The 16,814-nt window shown below is 43.3% G+C and overlaps 1 protein-coding gene across 2 annotated transcripts; it reads left to right on the top strand.

Annotated features, from left to right (window-relative positions):
• Window positions 1-410: 410 nt before the first annotated feature.
• SLC6A14 (solute carrier family 6 member 14) lies at window positions 411-15,109 on the top strand. Of its 2 annotated transcripts, none has more exons than XM_010407621.3 (14): window positions 411-494; window positions 1,654-1,822; window positions 3,561-3,692; window positions 5,210-5,371; window positions 6,691-6,826; window positions 7,571-7,703; window positions 9,553-9,693; window positions 10,650-10,878; window positions 10,963-11,088; window positions 11,180-11,298; window positions 12,496-12,595; window positions 12,994-13,103; window positions 14,089-14,256; window positions 14,862-15,109. In XM_010407621.3, exons 2-14 carry the CDS (start codon window positions 1,753-1,755, stop codon window positions 15,009-15,011), a joined length of 1,776 nt encoding a protein of 591 aa, XP_010405923.1. In that variant the 5' UTR covers window positions 411-494; window positions 1,654-1,752; the 3' UTR covers window positions 15,012-15,109. The 2 variants fall into 2 exon arrangements, with proteins under 2 accessions (XP_010405923.1, XP_039428211.1); XM_039572277.1 differs by lacking the exon at window positions 411-494 and adding an exon at window positions 915-1,042.
• Window positions 15,110-16,814: the final 1,705 nt, after the last annotated feature.

Here is a 16,814-nt window from a genome sequence, read left to right on the forward strand (position 1 = left end):
TTTGACCGGTATCCTCCTGTGTGACCTTACGGAATGCCTGCGGAAGGTCACTGTGACATCCCTTCCCCTAAAGGGTGGGATGTCACAGCCACGTTGGTGGTTGAAGCAGGGGAGTGCTTTAGAAAAATCCTTAAGTCCTTCTGCTCAAATTCCTCCTCTGGAGATGACTTTGCTTTTATGACCTGCCATTTCTGTGCCTGTACCTGAAAGATGTGTTCAGAAGCTGAAATTTCCATGGTGTTTAACCCCCTTGTGCCCTTTGCTTTCCTGCGTCTCTTGAGCCTGGACTCCAGCATGGAGCAGGTTAAGAAAGAATGAGAGTGGAGCAGGTAGGGGTGGAGCAGGGTCTCTGGCCGGTGAACATAGGTGAGGCAGACAGGCAGTGGCTCTGTGGGGAGGCACAGGGAGTAGTGGGGTCAGCTGCTCAGGTGAGGGTCAGTGTTTGATGGGGAACTGTCAGCCTGGAGATAGAAGACAAGGAGGAGAGTGTGTGGGTAAGTACTGGAAGAGGAGGGAGAGGGGTAGGAGTGGGGCGACATGCTAGAAGGGAAGGCGAGTGACAGAGAGGCGGCCAGGCAGGGCTGCAACGAGGGCTGAAGAGCCCGGACTGGGGGAGCGAGCCCAGGCGGGTTCGTGGCAGGGGAAGTGGGTCGGGATAAGGCGAGTAGCGAAGGCGTGTGGAGGGCAGGGGGTGTTTAGGAGGGGAAGTGGGCAGGTGGCCGGGTAGGGCTAGGCAGGTAGGTGTTCCCGAGGAAGTGGGCGCGGGGCCGGAGGAGGGTCAGCGGGCGGGGTGCGGTAGGGAAGCAGCTTTGGGGCTGGCGTGGGGCGGGCTGCGAGGGGCTGCGCCGGGGGCGGGAGGCGGCCGCACCCGAGCCGTGGGGCAGCCCAGGGGCCGCGGTTCCCGGCAGGGCGGCGAGGGGCGGGCGGCAGCCGGTCCGATAAAGGACCGGGCGGCGTCCGGCGCGGGCAGAGCAGAGCGGCTGCGGCGGCAGAGATGGGAATGCTCAGCCTGCCCGGCTTTCTGTCCTGCGGGAAGAAGAAGGTGAGGCGGCGGGGGGAGGCTGGCCAGAGGCACCCGGGCAGGTGTGCGAGAATGTAGGCAAGTGTGGATGCACCTAAGCAGGTGGGTTGTGGAGGTGCCGAGGTGGGCGTAGAGGAACTCGGGCAAGCAGGGTGCAGGTACGTCGGCAGCTGTGGGCAGATATGAAGTTGTCTGGGCAGGTGAGATCCAGACAGGTAAAATGGGATGAGCACCTGGGCATGTGTGAAAGACACTAGGACAGGTGCTTTTTAAAGTGGGCATACAAGTATGTGCTGATGTAAACATCTGAACAAGTATGGGGGCATCTGGGCATGTGCAGGGGCAGAATAGGGGAGTATCCTGGAGCTGCCCCCGGGAGCTGACAGCACAAAGGACTAAGGCAGGAGTAGGGCAAAACTGTCTGTGGAGGTGTTTGGGCTTGCTGGTGGGACCCTCTCTCACAAATCTGTGCTGTCCTGCCAGGGATCAGCTGGACTGGCAGCCCAGCTGGTTATGTCCAGCCTGTCCAGCTGCCCAGCCATGTCAAGGTGCGTCTCTGGACAGAGAAATGAGGATAAGACTGCCTTGCTTGCCTGGTGGGTGATCACAAGCCTTCCCTCTTCTCTTCCAAGGACTTCAATTTGACAAATGAAAAAGATGCCCACTCCAGTGACAGCGATGAGAACTCAGAGCGTGGCAACTGGTCAAACAAAGGCGATTACCTGCTGTCCATGGTGGGCTATGCTGTGGGCCTGGGCAACGTCTGGCGCTTTCCCTACCTCACCTACCAGAATGGAGGAGGTACCTGTGCTTGAATGGCAGGGTTGGGTGGGCACACCTTGCTATCCTGAGGAGAGAGGAAGACAAGCTCCAAGGGCCAGCTCTGAGGTTGGGCATGTTCTGTCAAAGCTGGATGAGAGCCCATTCATGGGAAAGGGGAGTAAGAGGCATCTATGTGCTTTTTACATACCAACTGAGAGGGGAAATTGTATTTAGTTTTAATTGCAAATTTGTACCTGAGAATTCCAGAACTCTTCTTATTTACTCACAACCAACATGCACCTTTTTGTCCATGTGCCAATATCCTCTACTTGTCTAAATAGCTATTCTCCCTCCCCAGTGCTTACCTCCTGGTAAGTTTATATGTCAGGATATGTTTATAGAGAACAGTTGAATCCCCTCTGCACTTCTGTTTTTCCATGCAAACAATCTAAGCTGGCATAATTATCCCAGCTTAATAATTACCCAGATCAGATACTTGGGAAGTGTGAGGGAGAGAGCCTCTACCTGCTCACACAATGAACTAGTGGCGAAGCCAAGTGGAGGCACTGGCTTCCCTGGCTTGTATTACAGAACTTTATCTACTTGCCAGGTTACCACCGGTAATTAAAGAGAGTGTAAATAGTAACTGCAGAGAACATACTTATATGTACCTATTTTCTCTGCCTAGCAGTCTTTGAAGTCAAATTCGGGACTGTAAATGCAGCACAGCCCACACAGCTGCACATGGAACATAAGGAGGCATTCTCAGTACAGAAGTTTTATTGGCGCGAGCTTGACTGGTTTGCATTACTTACAGTTTTGTTGAAGAAAATTGTGAAAACAAAATAAGTTGTGGCGTCGGCCCTTGTACTAGATCTTTTTTCTTATCTGCTGCAGCAGAAACTTTGCATTTAAAGCACATTTGTGCTGCCCCTTGCCCATGATTGATAAGGACAATTGTTACATCCTTGTTTCGAAACACAGGAGTAATCCAGTTAATTCTCTGGGACAATTTGCTTCCTGAAATTACATCAGGTATTTGCAGTTCCTTGCAGAACTGGGTCCTTGATTGCTTGAAATTCACTGAACACGATGAGAACAGATTCCTGCAGGGATATTGGGTTGTGTTTATGAAACGTGCTCTTGCTTTCCCTGTCTTCTGTGCACACACAAAGAAGTATTAGTCCCTTTCACATAACAGGGCACTCATTGATATCAGGTTAACACGCACTTTTAAATGGACTTGAACAAGAGCCATCCTGAGATGTTGTTTGACACAGGACTTGGCCAGCCATAGAAAATAATCTTCATGCTTTGATGTCCACTAGCTGCTTAACACGGCTGTTGCAAAACACAGCTAAGTACACAAAGGAATGGTTCTGTTCCTCTTTAAATTAAAAGCTGGAAGATTTAATAGAAAGTGGACAAGGCTGGTGGTACCTACAGCTGAACAGTGTTCCTGCTTGTATTAGAGCACATCTTCAATAGAATTTGTAAAAATAATTTACTTTCTATAAGAGAAGCCATTCTTTTTAAATCAGCAGTTCTGACAGTCTGTGTCTCTTCCTTACAGGTACTATTTAGTCTTACAGAAAACAGGACTTAGATACAAATCTCTCTATTTTGAAAAAAAAGCCCCTACAGTGGGGTATTTGATCAGGGGGAAAGGGGGGGGGGTATAAAACGTGATAAAACTGTGGTGAATGCTGAAAGATGCATTGTTTTCTCTGTGTGTGTGATTGTGTTTTTTCCCCCATTTTTTGCCTCCTTCTCTCAGGTGCTTTTCTAATCCCCTACACCCTGATGTTGGCATTAGCTGGCTTACCCTTATTTTTCATGGAATGTTCCCTTGGGCAGTTTGCCAGTCTAGGGCCAGTTTCCATCTGGAGAATACTACCATTGTTTCAAGGTTGGTTTTGTTATGTTTCCTTAGATCTTTTTTATTCCAGTAATAAACTGTTGTGAATTAATAATTTCTTCATGAAGTTACTAATTCTGAGACACTGATAACCATGTAGCAACTGTTCCCAATTTTACAGGGTCACTGTTATGCTCCCGGGTACATACTTCCTCATTATTCAGTTAATAAACAGATGTTGATTAAAGATTTCCCCAGAAAGGTTCTTGGTTATGAAAGGTTTTATCAATGATTCTCCCAGTATTAAGCAGCACATCACCCTCACTCTAGCTGTCCAGGAAGAAGGAAATAACCCTGTTTTGCTGTGTGAGGGGAAAACCTCAGTAAAACAACTGGTGTTCTGTGTGCAACAGATAGAAAATAAATTCTAGAAGTTGACTTTATCACTGTTCCTTTGCTTCACATCCAGTGTAGCTTGCAAGGCAGTTCTGTGTTGGATGGATTAATTCTGTATTTGGCTGCCAGTGCTGGCATAGACACAGGGGTCTGGGTGTTCAGTGCAATACTGTGCACAATCATCCAGCAGCTGTCTTGGGAGTCATCTGCTGGTGTGATAAAATAGCCTAGACTCTGGCTTTGTAAAGTGAGGTGCCTCTTGAGATAAGAGAAATCGTTGCACTCTGTAGTGGTCGTTTGTCTCTGTGAGGGTTTGCATTTCATAGGGAGATTTGTTTGGAAACAATTAACCATGTGCTTTACTCACTCCTGTACATCCTGGTGCTGTGCCATGGGTGTAAAGGACTATGCAATGGTTTTGTTTGTCTTAATCTACCAGAGGAGTTAATGTAGGAACAAGGAAGTTTCTTTCTGATGTAACAAGAATTTTGCTTGTCACCTACAGAAACTGGTTGCCCCAACATTTACTCTTTTTGCCAGTCTCTGTTCCGCAGCACAAAAACCTTTCATGAAAGCAGTGTGTTTATTTTTAAAGCAAAAGTCTTTAAGCACAGCATATCTTTTATTTGTCTCTGAAGACAGAAACTTAAATATCATTTCTAAGATGATTGGTACAGTTTGTCAGGCTTTCCCAAACTCACAGAACAAAACTCATTTTAACAAGGGGGAGAACAGTAATACTGGCACAGATTTACTGTAGTTAAAAGCATTAATTACAGTGGAATCTTTAAAATGGCTTGGGCAGTCCTAGTACAGTTTGTTTTATTTTACTAAGTTTCCCTCTGAACTGGGAGAGAACAAAATACTGAATTTCTCCTTTAGACTTTGCAAATAGTCCAGTTTTTCTATGGGCCTGATTCAAATTCTGTTTCAAAGCCATGTTTGAGAGGGTCAGTTTGGATCACATCCATCATTTAATGGGTTTAAGATTTCACTGTTTGTTTGCTGTTAAAAATATTTTAAAACCAAACAAAAACCAACTTCAACTTCTTCCCAAGTAGCCTTTTAAAAGTCAAGTGAAGGCTATTTGTTTTGCTGGGGTTTTTGTTGTTGTTGGGTGGAGTTTTTTTGAGTTTGGGATGGTTAAGACATTGTGTTTTTCTCTTTCCTAGGAGTGGGCATCACAATGGTCATCATCTCAACATTTGTGACTATCTACTACAACGTTATCATTGCTTATGCACTCTACTACTTATTTGCCTCATTTCAAAAAGTGCTGCCGTGGTCAGACTGCTTTTCCTGGGCAGATGAATTCTGCAGCAAGACACGAATAGGTACCATATTTACCAGATAGAGTTTAATATAACTGGTTTTGGTAATTGTACTGTTTTCTGGGTGAAGGTTTAGGAGCAAGACAGCTACCTGTGTCGTCAAAAGTCCTTCCTTCAGTTTTGCATCTGAACACACAGGAGTGATGCTTATCCACTTCCCTGCCAGTTCTGGGTGCTTGGGAAATCTACAGAGAACTGGGCTGAAATCACCTTATTGGATCCTTTTTTTCTCCTTTAAAACCTCAGTTTTTTTCTAGTACATACAGTCCCTGGAAATACTGCATTCCCATTTCATCAGGCTTCGTGGCAAAAAATACCTTCCTCCTATGAGACAAGCTACTGCAGTTTTTTATCGAGGTTTTTTCATTACCCCTTGCCTTCCCTGTGGCTATGGTAATCCTGAGCACCACTGAGCACTGGTTTCACACTTCATTAACTTTATAACATACCTCCACATTATTGTTGTGTTTAGTGGCAGATGTAAGGCCAACACTTGTTATCTCACCGGTTTCCATATCAGACCAGTTTAAGGCAAAAGGTGAGGTTGGTGAGGTAATTGCCAGTTAGCAGCTGGAAATGTCTTGCCAGGTAACCGGTGATTATTAAAATAACAAGGACAAGATCAGAACGGATTACATTGTTTACAGTATTAATGTAAATGTATCTCAACCATATATCTGAAAATCTCTTCTAAGATGCTTTATGTAACAAAAAGTTGATGATTACTTATTGGCAAAACAAAAAATATTTCAGTCCATAATTTGTAAGTGCTGGAGGAATACAAAACTGGACTGAAGAAGCTGTCCTGAAATAGGCTTCAACAAGATTTTGCAGTAAATGCTGATATGTATGCTGATAAGGTGTTCTTTATTGTATGTTCTGGCAAAAAATTCCCAACCCCAGTTTCCATTCCTCCAACCCTGCTCAAAGGAAAATATTTAAAGCACTCTAATAACCCCTTTGCCACAATAAGATGAATACCAGATACTAGATGATCCATGTGTCACCTTGGTGTGGGACAAAGGTTTTCATAAAGTAACCAAGGCTACAATTTTAACTGTGCTTGGTTCTGATTTTTACAAGTATCCTTGAGGATAAGTAAAACGTGGTGAGCACACCAGATTCTTGGTGTTTTGATTTACAGTCAAGTAGTAAAGTCACAGCTGCAAGTGACATTGCAGGTTTGTTTCTAAATATTGTTAGCAGGCAAACTGAAGCTGTAATTGCTTAGGAAACATTTGCTGTAATAGTCTGTGGTTTTTTGGTTTTTTTTTTTAATAATAGTCATCCCAGTGTTATTGATTCCTTTTTCTTTATTTTAGTAAGCGACTGCAACATAACCGTGCATGGGGAAATCATTCATGCAAACTACTCGTTCATCACAAGCAACAATCTCACGTGTATAAATGGCACCATAAGCTACAAACCGGTGCAATTTCCCAGTGAGCAATATTGGAAGTAAGTAAATACTTTAAAGGAATTACTAAAAATACCTTTTTATGTATTGTGGTTTTGGATGTACCTTTTATTTTTGTCTAATCTTGCAGTCCAGAAAAAATGTAGTCAAGGGACATGGGCATGCAAATCACTAGAGAGGGGACTTAAACTTTAATTGATAAGTTTGGCCTTTATAAAAGATTATTATATATAGAAAGAGAAGCAAGTGAGTCAACCTTTAACCAACTGAAAAATACTCCAATTTAAAGAAGTCCTCTTCTCTGGAGTCCTGGTAGGCACTACTTAGCATCTTTACCTATAGCATATACTTTTATTTTTCTCAGGAGTTACTGTATAAAATATATTCACCTTATTCTGAATCTGGGCCTGTTGTGAAATTGCTGTTTCTTTATAGCCTCATGGTCTCAATTTGCCTCGTGCTCCCTGGGTTCCTGGAAACTGATTCTTATGGGCTCTTCTCTTGCTGTCAGAATTTCATGATTAACACATAATATCTGAGGTGGGCCTTATGGGAGATGTATGGAGAGATGAGAGCTGGTAGGCTTCAAAAAGAGGGGAAAAATACAGTTAAATATACAGCTTTTCAATGCCAATCATGCAATTCCAACTGCATACTCTTGGAAGAGGCTGCAGAGTCTTGTAATAGCACCACACACCAGCTCACTTTTTCCTGAGAAGTAGCTGAAGAGGAGGTGTGTGTATGCTGCTGTCACCTCTCCTCATGGGAGCATTGTGTGCTTTCAGCAAAGTGGCTCTTCAGCGCTCGAGTGGGCTGGACGAGACCGGCAGGATTGTGTGGTACCTGGCTCTCTGCCTCCTCTTGTCCTGGATGATTGTTGGAGCTGCACTGTTTAAAGGAATAAAATCTTCAGGAAAGGTATGTTAGGAAGAGCAAGGAGATGATTTTTGGCCTGATTCTGCCCTTCCAACGTTAGTTGGACGCAGAGAAGTTTAGCACAAGGTAGGATGCAGTCCTAACACACCCGCCTCTGCTGGGCTCAGCAGTTGGCTTCACTTCTGCTCCTCAGCTTCATAACTGTTACATAAAATAAGAGTAAGGTGCTGATTACAGTCATTATGTAACACCTAGGCCTCAACTCCACCAGGCTGCCCTGTATTTTGGGATCTTGCTGTCGTGCCGGTGATTCCAGCTGAGTTTTGGCAGTTAACCTGGGCTGTGTGATGGAACTGTGCATGTGATGGCACACATGGGCACACGCCCTGGAAACACCTAGTGAGATTATTTTGCACTTCCAGTCTGGTTGAGATGTTTGCACAATACAGGTCAGGTCCTGTGAACAGATGTGTGTGTGCAGGTTCCTGCTAGATTGTGAAATGTTGTTTGTTCCCAAGAGTTGAAATGATTTTTAGGGACAAGGTACTTAGATGCTTGTTTTCAGAATCTGTCTCTGCTGAGCTTCCATTTCCACATGCTGCAGCATGGTTTTCTGGAGTTTTTCTTGGGCTAGGCTGACTTCAGGCAGGCTGAATTTCATCCTTCCTCACCTGAGACCCTTTTCTTGGTTTTATTCCTTCCTCCTCATACTCTTTTCTCGCCTTCATGTTGCATCGCCATCATTTAGTTCTTCAGCCTCAGTTGCCTTTGTTCTTTCACCTTTTCTGCACAGATTTTTTCCCCCACCTTTCCTTCTGTCATTGTGCCTTTCTGTGGTTCCTTGCTGCCTGCCTTCCTCTGCTCAGTGTGACGTCTCCTCCTGTTTTGCTTTCTATTTGGAGCTTTCTGCCCTTGTTTCAGTGCTTTGGGGTGGAGCATCTGTGCTTTCCCAGCCTCAGTTATTTGGCTGTATGGCTCCTCTTAATCTCATGTTCTTTGGGTTCCCGGCAGTTGGCTCTTCCTGTTGTCACTTCATTTCTCGCACAAAGGCAATCCTCTTTGGAGAATAAGGTAAGGCTTGGAAGAATCTAGCTGGGCAGGAACAAGACAGATGAAAAGCAGTGAGAATTGTCTATTCTAGGCATCCAAGCATGAAGGAGATCTTCAGAAATGTCAGACTCATCACATGATGGTGCAGTGCTCTGGCTTGGTGGAACCAGCAGTACTGGGTCAATTACCTGTCTGCGTAACACTGAAGCTAAGACTCAAGAAACCAGAGTATTGCTGAACATAGCCAGTGCGACAATAACTCTACCGCTGGCTTCGGTCCTACTGCGCTAGATCAAACAACAGTCTAGGTCTGTGGTGTTGAGAGAACCTAAAAGTACTTGTTCCCAGTAAAGAAAGCTTCTAGAACAGTGACTTAAAAATTTTTTTTGGTTTTGTTTTGGCCTTTTTTTGCTGGGGCAGGGTGGGGGGGGGAGTAGCAGGGAGCTCATCAGGAAATAATTCCACCCTGGTTACCTAGTTTTTCCTGGCTTTCAGTTTGCAGTTGCTAGAAGCACTAGCTAGGAAGAGAGGAAGAGACATCTGGACCAGCTGAGTGCAGGCCTCGCTACAGCAGTAAATCATGTTAGAAAAATGCATTTCTGAAATTGGTCAAGTGCTATCTGAAATGTGGATATGTGGCTTGGGCTTTTTGCTTCTGCTGGAATGCAGCTCCAGAACTGGCTAAGCCAGATGGTTTGGTGGTTGGCATGTGTTCACTTCCCTGGCTGCCTGTTTTTCTTTTGTACTGGCAGATCTTAGCCTAAAGCCTGTCCAGTCTTCCTGCATGGAGGTCTATGGATCCCCTCATGCCTAATGTGTGTCCCTGCCCATCTTTCTGCAGGTTGTCTACTTTACTGCACTCTTCCCATATGTCATCCTGCTCATCTTGCTGGTGCGAGGTGCCACCCTGGAAGGTGCTTTGGATGGCATTGAATACTACATTGGGAGACAGTCCAACATCACGAAGCTGATGGAGGCAGAGGTGAGAAGTAGCATCAGCCCAAGAAGTGTGACACACTTCTGTGGTTCTGTGGGCTTGCTTCTTTTTTATTCAGTCAGGTGCTTCATGTCCTGCCCTGTATTTTGCATCAGCAGCTGGTTGTGTAAAAAGTCCAAGCCCCTATTCCAGCTACTCTCAAACTGAAAGATAGTCACCTTCTTCCCCCTCCCTGCCATACCAGTGATGACGACTGTGCTATTGCCTCTAAACAGTTCTTGGGGGTCATGCTGGAATTTCATCTTAGCAAGACCTGCTGAGAAAGTTCTTGCTGATAATTTTAAGGGACTTTTATCAGAAGGCTGAAGGGATCCCTGAGTTTGAAATTCAGGCTGTGCCTTGCCTGGGAAATTAGCTTGGGTAATTAGGTGGACCAGGAAGGGTACCTTGTGCAAAGAAAGCTGGGACTTATTTTGTTCTGGCTTATGCCAATATTATTTCAGTTTTATCAAAAGCAAGAGTTAGTTGTGATATTTATTTGTGGTACTTACGTGAGTGCTTAGCACTAATTGAGGGGCTGCATCAGAGGCACAAGTGGTTTGTCTGGGTCACACAAGTGGGAGGGTACGTGGAAATTCTCACTCCTGCAGCCAGCCCTGGTTGTCCTTATTTGTTGTCTCTGTGCCAAGATTCATATCTCAACAACCCACCTATGTGAACAAATTGAATCTCTTCTTCAGGGCTAGCCCAGTAAGCTTTAAGTATTCGGCAACATGCTTGGGATGTGACCTTTGGAGATCATGGAGATATTATTTGTGATTGAGACTGCAAGGTCACCAGCATGCTATATTCTATCTTCCCTAAAATTTATATGAAATAAATTAGATATTCAGGCTGAATGAAAAAAAAAATACCTTTGGGCTTCAGTGGAGGGAAGACTTAAATGTTTATGATAAGTACTGCAAGTAATACAGTAATTCTCATGTTCTTATTTTTCGTAGGTTTGGAAAGATGCAGCTACCCAGATATTTTACTCCCTGTCTGTGGCATGGGGCGGGCTTGTTGCTTTGTCTTCATACAACAAGTTCCACAACAACTGCTACTCAGATGCCATTCTAGTTTGTGTAACCAACTGTGTCACCAGCATATTTGCTGGGTTTGCAATATTCTCCATCCTGGGACATATGGCATTTGTGTCTGAGAGACCTGTCTCAGAGGTCGTGGATTCAGGTAGGCTGATGGTCACGCTGTTGGTATTGGGACTTGCATTGACCAAGGCATGACAATAACATCATTCTTTTCACTGCATTTCAGGGTTTGATCTGGCCTTTGTAGCCTACCCAGAGGCTCTCTCCAAGTTACCAGTTTCTCCTCTGTGGTCCTTCTTATTTTTCTTCATGCTTCTGCTCCTGGGCCTTGACTCCCAGTTTGCCACCATAGGTCAGTGGGGTTTTAAGTGACTCATGGCTTTTCAAATGACTATTGCCTTTCTTAATTGTGCTGCTCAAACTCCCTACTTCTTCCTTTGCAGAAACACTTACAACCACCATTCAAGATATATATCCCAAAGTGATGAAAAAATTAAGAATCCCTGTAACCCTGGGTCTGTGTACACTGCTCTTTTTTCTCGGGCTTATCTGTGTTACTCAGGTAAGAAATTAAGATTTTTTGGTAGTGAGTTTAGTTATGCTGCAAGTGATGAACTCAAATCAAAATACCCTTTCCAACTGTTCCTGTCTGTGTGGATCAGTCTTAGAGACTCTTGAATTTTGACAGTGTGCCTGGACACGCGAGTAAAAAATTCCCAGGGGGAAGCTTGAAGAACCTAAGATTTTCTGTGATTATTGAACTGAGACATGCTTTTAAATAGAAGGCCTGTACAAAGCCTGTGAACTATCAGACTGATTTATCATTCCTCAGTTCAGGAATTTATTTGTGTAATCACAAGTACATGCATACAACATGTCCGCGGCACAGTGGGTACTGCTAATAAATGCTGATGGGATCTTTTTGTTCAGAACTCGCTACCAAACAGGACAGGAATTGAGAAATGGCCTACTCATGTAATAAAAACAAATAGAAACATTAGCTCATGAGCATCTGTAGATTGCATGGTTACTTCTCCTGTGTGTGTATATATATAAAAATAGTCATACGGAAAAGGAATTTTAAGTATACTGTGTAAAATTTCTTGAGGCAATTGCTTTTAAGGCTATAAAGGTTTACTACAATTACTCCATCTAGAAATGCAGATTTATGTGTGTAATTAGACTGTGAATGTGAAGGAGGTAATTGTGGTGAGTAGTCAGTTGTATGGTCAAGCAAAGTACGTAAGTCATGAAACAGGATGGGGGGGAAGCTTGCAAGGGACTTAGTACACAAGAGTGTGAAATGGCTGAGATTGTTTCCTGCTCTGTGATCCTGCTATTGCATGCTTGTGTTTAAAGCTGAGCTTAACCCCATGGAGAAGTTGTGCATGTAGGAGGATAGAAGAATCCCAGAACTGATAACTGGTATAGCTACTGCTGTAGCTCAGTGTAAGGACTTCAGCACCAGCTTTATTCCTGTAAGCTCCAAATTTAAATCTTGCTCTCAGCTGTTTATATATGCTCTGCATATACATAGATCTTGGTTTTAGCATCTATAGTATTTTGCTAGATGTGCTTTTCAACTTTACATAGAGGGATTTAAAGAAAATAATATTCACAAATCTTTACTTGACCTGGAGAACTGTGAACTTAAAAACTCAGAGTTGTGATTAGTTAAATTGTCTTGAACAAACGCATCTTATATTTTTGCGTAAGTATGTTACTACTCAAATTTTAACCTTTAATGTTTGTTCTGCAGGCAGGAATTTACTGGGTTAACCTAATAGATCACTTCTGTGCTGGATGGGGAATCCTTATTGCAGCTGTCCTGGAGATAATAGGCATCATCTACATTTATGGTAAATTATTTCCATTGAAAATACATAAATAAACTAAGCAATCCCAGGAACAGTGTATATCACAGAGTTACAGCATGGTTTTGGGTGGAAGGGACTTTAAAGATCATCCCATTCCAACCCCCTGCCAGGGGCAGGGACACCTTCCACTAGACCAGGTTTCTCAAAACCCCACCCAGCCTGGCCTTGAGCAGTGCCAGGGATATTAAATACTAATTAGTGCAATAAAGAATTTATAACTTAATTGTCTGAATAATAATATAATAATAAAAGCTTTAATAATTAATGCTGAACTGGAGAAACTTTCCTTGATCATTGCCTTTCTTTGATCACTTTTGAGTATGCCCACGTGCAAGGGAGGCACCTGCTTTACAGTGAGCCGCATAATTGTCTTCCAACAGGAGGAAACAGGTTCATTGAAGACATTGAAATGATGATTGGAAAGAAGAGCTGTTTATTCTGGCTGTGGTGGAGAATGTGCTGGTTTTTCATCACTCCTGTGCTGTTAATGGTGAGTGCACATGACTGGATTGTGTCAGTGTGACAGAACTCAGTAATTTAATATTGAAGAGGTTTCCACGTGAAGATTCAGGGTTGACTGCCCAGGCTCTGTGTATAAAAATGGGGCATAGCTGTGCCAGTGAAGTGAACCATGGGCTGTCTCTGCTTTCTGATACATTCCCTCCTCCTTTGATCCTCTCCAGGACAGGCTGGAGCTTGAGATCAGTTACTAGTGAGCTGGGTCTACACTCCCAAGGACTAACACAGAGCAACTAGATCCTCTGTCTTGGCAGTTGGATTATCTTAATTTTAGACAGAGATTGGTTTGAAAACCTTTTGAGGGAAATCCCATTTTTGGATCAGATGTTCTGCTGTTCTCCTGTCTGAGACCTTTTAATGTCCTGTTGCATGTCTGGTTTTTGTTACTCCTGTACTTACTAATTGTGAGTGTAGATGGTTGGATTATGTTACTGTGACAGAATTTATTAACATCCCCAGTCCAGGAACAGTGGCAAGTCACTCTGGCCAGCACATAACCTGTAATCTGTCCAGACTATAGTTTAGAAAATGCTGCTAAAACTATCAGATTTTCAAAGCAATATTTGCCAATTTCTAATCTTAGATTTGTTCCTGTATTCCTGTAAGTAGTGGAACACAGGAACACATAAAACATATAGAGAAAGGTACTGGGCCCAGCCAGCAACATATGTATTATCCAACATAACTTGATCTCTGGGTTCTCTTAAAATCTTATGCTTATACTTAGTGTTAAGGTGCATCTCAGTGTCATTTTTCAGTCCTGCCCTTCAGTCTTGCTGTTCGGTGGTGACTGAACACCAAATCTGCACGACTGTTCTCACAGTCAGAAAGCAAGATGGAACTGGTCAGAACTTGTAGACAGCCCTTCTTTTTATTAAACCAGCTTGGAAACAGTGCAAATTTAATGTTGCTGGAAACCTGCTTTTCTCTCTTATTGTTTTTGCCATTTTTTCCAGACTATTTTGGTCTGGTCTTTGGTCACATTTTCACGTCCCAGTTACGGCTCAGTGTTATACCCAACCTGGGGAACTGCTGTTGGCTGGTGCATGATCATCTTCTGCGTCATCTGGATTCCCATTGTTGCTATTGTAAAAATAGTTAAAGCTGAAGGAAATCTTGTTCAGGTAAGGGCAAAAAACCCACTGTCATAGCCTCAAATATTAATTTCTTTGGTATTATCAGGACCACTTGTGCTTTCTTCTCCAACACATTTACTATTTTGACATGTTCTTCAACTGGATTTTTAGACCAAAACATTATCTTTGGTAGTTGCATCAAAGGTGCGTCTACCCTACCATGTTATGATAAGAAGAAAAAGTCTAATCCTCTGGGAGTGCACACACACCATTCAAGAGTGATTTTTTCATCAGTTCTGTGGCTGTTCCAGCTCCTTTAAATTCTCTGAAGAATTTCTATTGCTTTCTATCCCGATATAATTTTCTGGAGTTTTGCCTCACATTGCGCACAGAAACAAGCAAGTGACAGATCTGAGATATTCTGCTCTTGGTGAGCTTCCCCAAACAGTTGTGTTGGTCACAGCTTTTCCTGTTCTTTGACTTCCATGTCCAGAACCCACTGACCCCAAATATATCTGGAATGATTTTAAACAACTTTGGTGATTTGCCATTTGTTGAGCTGCAGTGCATATCTAGAGCTATAATTTTACTGAATTTTAAAAGTAGCTTGGATTAAAGTAAGACATTAAATATGTTTTGGTTTTGCTTTCCAGCGCATTGTCAGCTGCTGCCGGCCTGCAGCAAACTGGGGCCCCTACCTGGAATGTCACCGAGGGGAACGATACAGCCACATTGTGGATCCCAAGAAGAAAAAGGAGCACGAGATTCCCACCGTGTCTGCTGTTGTATACAAGCAACAATGAGATGGCTCTTTGGATGACAGTTTTTTAGCATATTATGTAGGTTTTGTCTTTTAACATTGGAAAGGGACAAGGCAAAAAAAAAAAAAAAAAAAAAAAAAGGCAAATCAACCCTCCTGCCCTTTAAAATCCAGCCCCCAACTGAAAGCAAGTCATATTATTTATTTTTAGTGCTTTAGTCTTTGGGGAGGAACATGTCCATTAGGCACTGAGATCTCACCAGATATCTAGGTTGAGAGGGCAGGATAATACATTGCAGGATCCCCAGGCTGCTGGACTGGGTATGCTTAACCCCATCCAACTGGTATCCAGCTGGACTGCAGTTACTGGTGTGGAGGAGAGTAAAGACACATTCTGGTGCTCCCTGGCTGGAGGCCAAAGGTGCTCTGTGTGTGTGTGTGTGTGCCCTGAGGTGCAGTTGCTGCCTTCTGCTGTGCTCTGCCACCCCAGTGGCGTGCAGTCAGCAGGAAGCAATGAGTGTGCTGCTGCCTGGCACTGCAGCTCAGGGAACATGAATAATTCTTCTCTGTCTAAGCCTTGCTCAGTGTGCTGTGAGGCTGCTCAGGATTTGATGTTGAGTATGCTCTGTGTGTGTGTGTTGTCTAAATAAACATAAATATTGAGTGGCAAAAAATTGCCATCACAGGAAATGAGGCTTAAACATGGTGAAAAGCAGTCTCCTTTCTATTTCTCATTATTCCCCTTGGGATCCCTAAAGAGCTATCTTCTCTGTCATGCCCTCTGCTCAGTGCTCATCTGTCTTTAATTCAAAAAACCTTATGTTTCCATATTCTGTCATTAGGCTCTGCAGAATGAAAGCGTAACCATTGAATTCGGGTTTTTCTGCTCTCCTACTCTCATCAATGCTTTACCTATCAGGTTGTTTTCTGCTTTTTTCACTCAGATTTGGGTTTTTCCTTCCAAAGGAGACCCAAAGTGCTTTTTTTTTAAAGATTCAAACAGTGTTATGGTAGGGCCAAAAGAAACAGAAGTTTACTTAAAGTGAAGGTTACAACTACGTTGTAGTGCTGTTATTCCAAAATTTGCTGAAATCATGAGATTAATGAAAAGTTATGAAGTTTGTAATGCAGTTGGGAACACAGACGTGAGCACCTCCATAGGAGGAGGCTGGGTGAAAAGAACCTGACTTCACTTGTAATACAAATGAATCCTGATAAACAGGGGGAAAAAGGACTATGGAGAGAATGAATACATTTGGTGTGCAGAGGAATGTCTCTCACTGTGATAATGGTTCCTTGGGAACAATGTAGCAGGGTGTTCAGTTGTCACACCTTCTCAGGGCTTTGTCACTTTTTCTGGACATGAAGGAGCGTGGATACTGGCTTTCGTGCCCAAGCTGCGTACCTTGGTCTATGTTTTATACTGTTTTGTTTTGGGGTTTTTTTGGTGACAAATCAACACTTTGTGGCAAACAAAATGTGATTTTTTTTTTTTTTTTTTTTTTTTTTTTTTTTGCTGTTTTTAATGATTTTGGAACTGGCAAATAAAATGTGATTTTCTGTTTTCAATGGGTTTGGACCTGGAAACGTTTAATGTTGTGTGTGGAGTTGGTGACCACAAATGTTTCTATGATCCTAAGCCTTTGAGAGCTTGAATGGGAAAGATTCAACCTCCAGGAAGTCTTGTCTTATAAAGTGCTATAGTGCTGTTTTGGAGTGGGCTCAGAAAGTACAGAAAGTAATTAAATGGGAATTTATAAAAAGGACTGTGGGATTTGAGCCTGTACTAGAAGCTGGTAAAGAGGACCCTTTTCCTGCACTCCAGCTGCTCTAGAATCATGCTTTA

The sequence above is a fragment of the Corvus cornix genome, chromosome 4A, assembly GCF_000738735.6.
Source record: "Corvus cornix cornix isolate S_Up_H32 chromosome 4A, ASM73873v5, whole genome shotgun sequence".
Taxonomy (NCBI): Eukaryota; Metazoa; Chordata; class Aves; order Passeriformes; family Corvidae; genus Corvus; species Corvus cornix.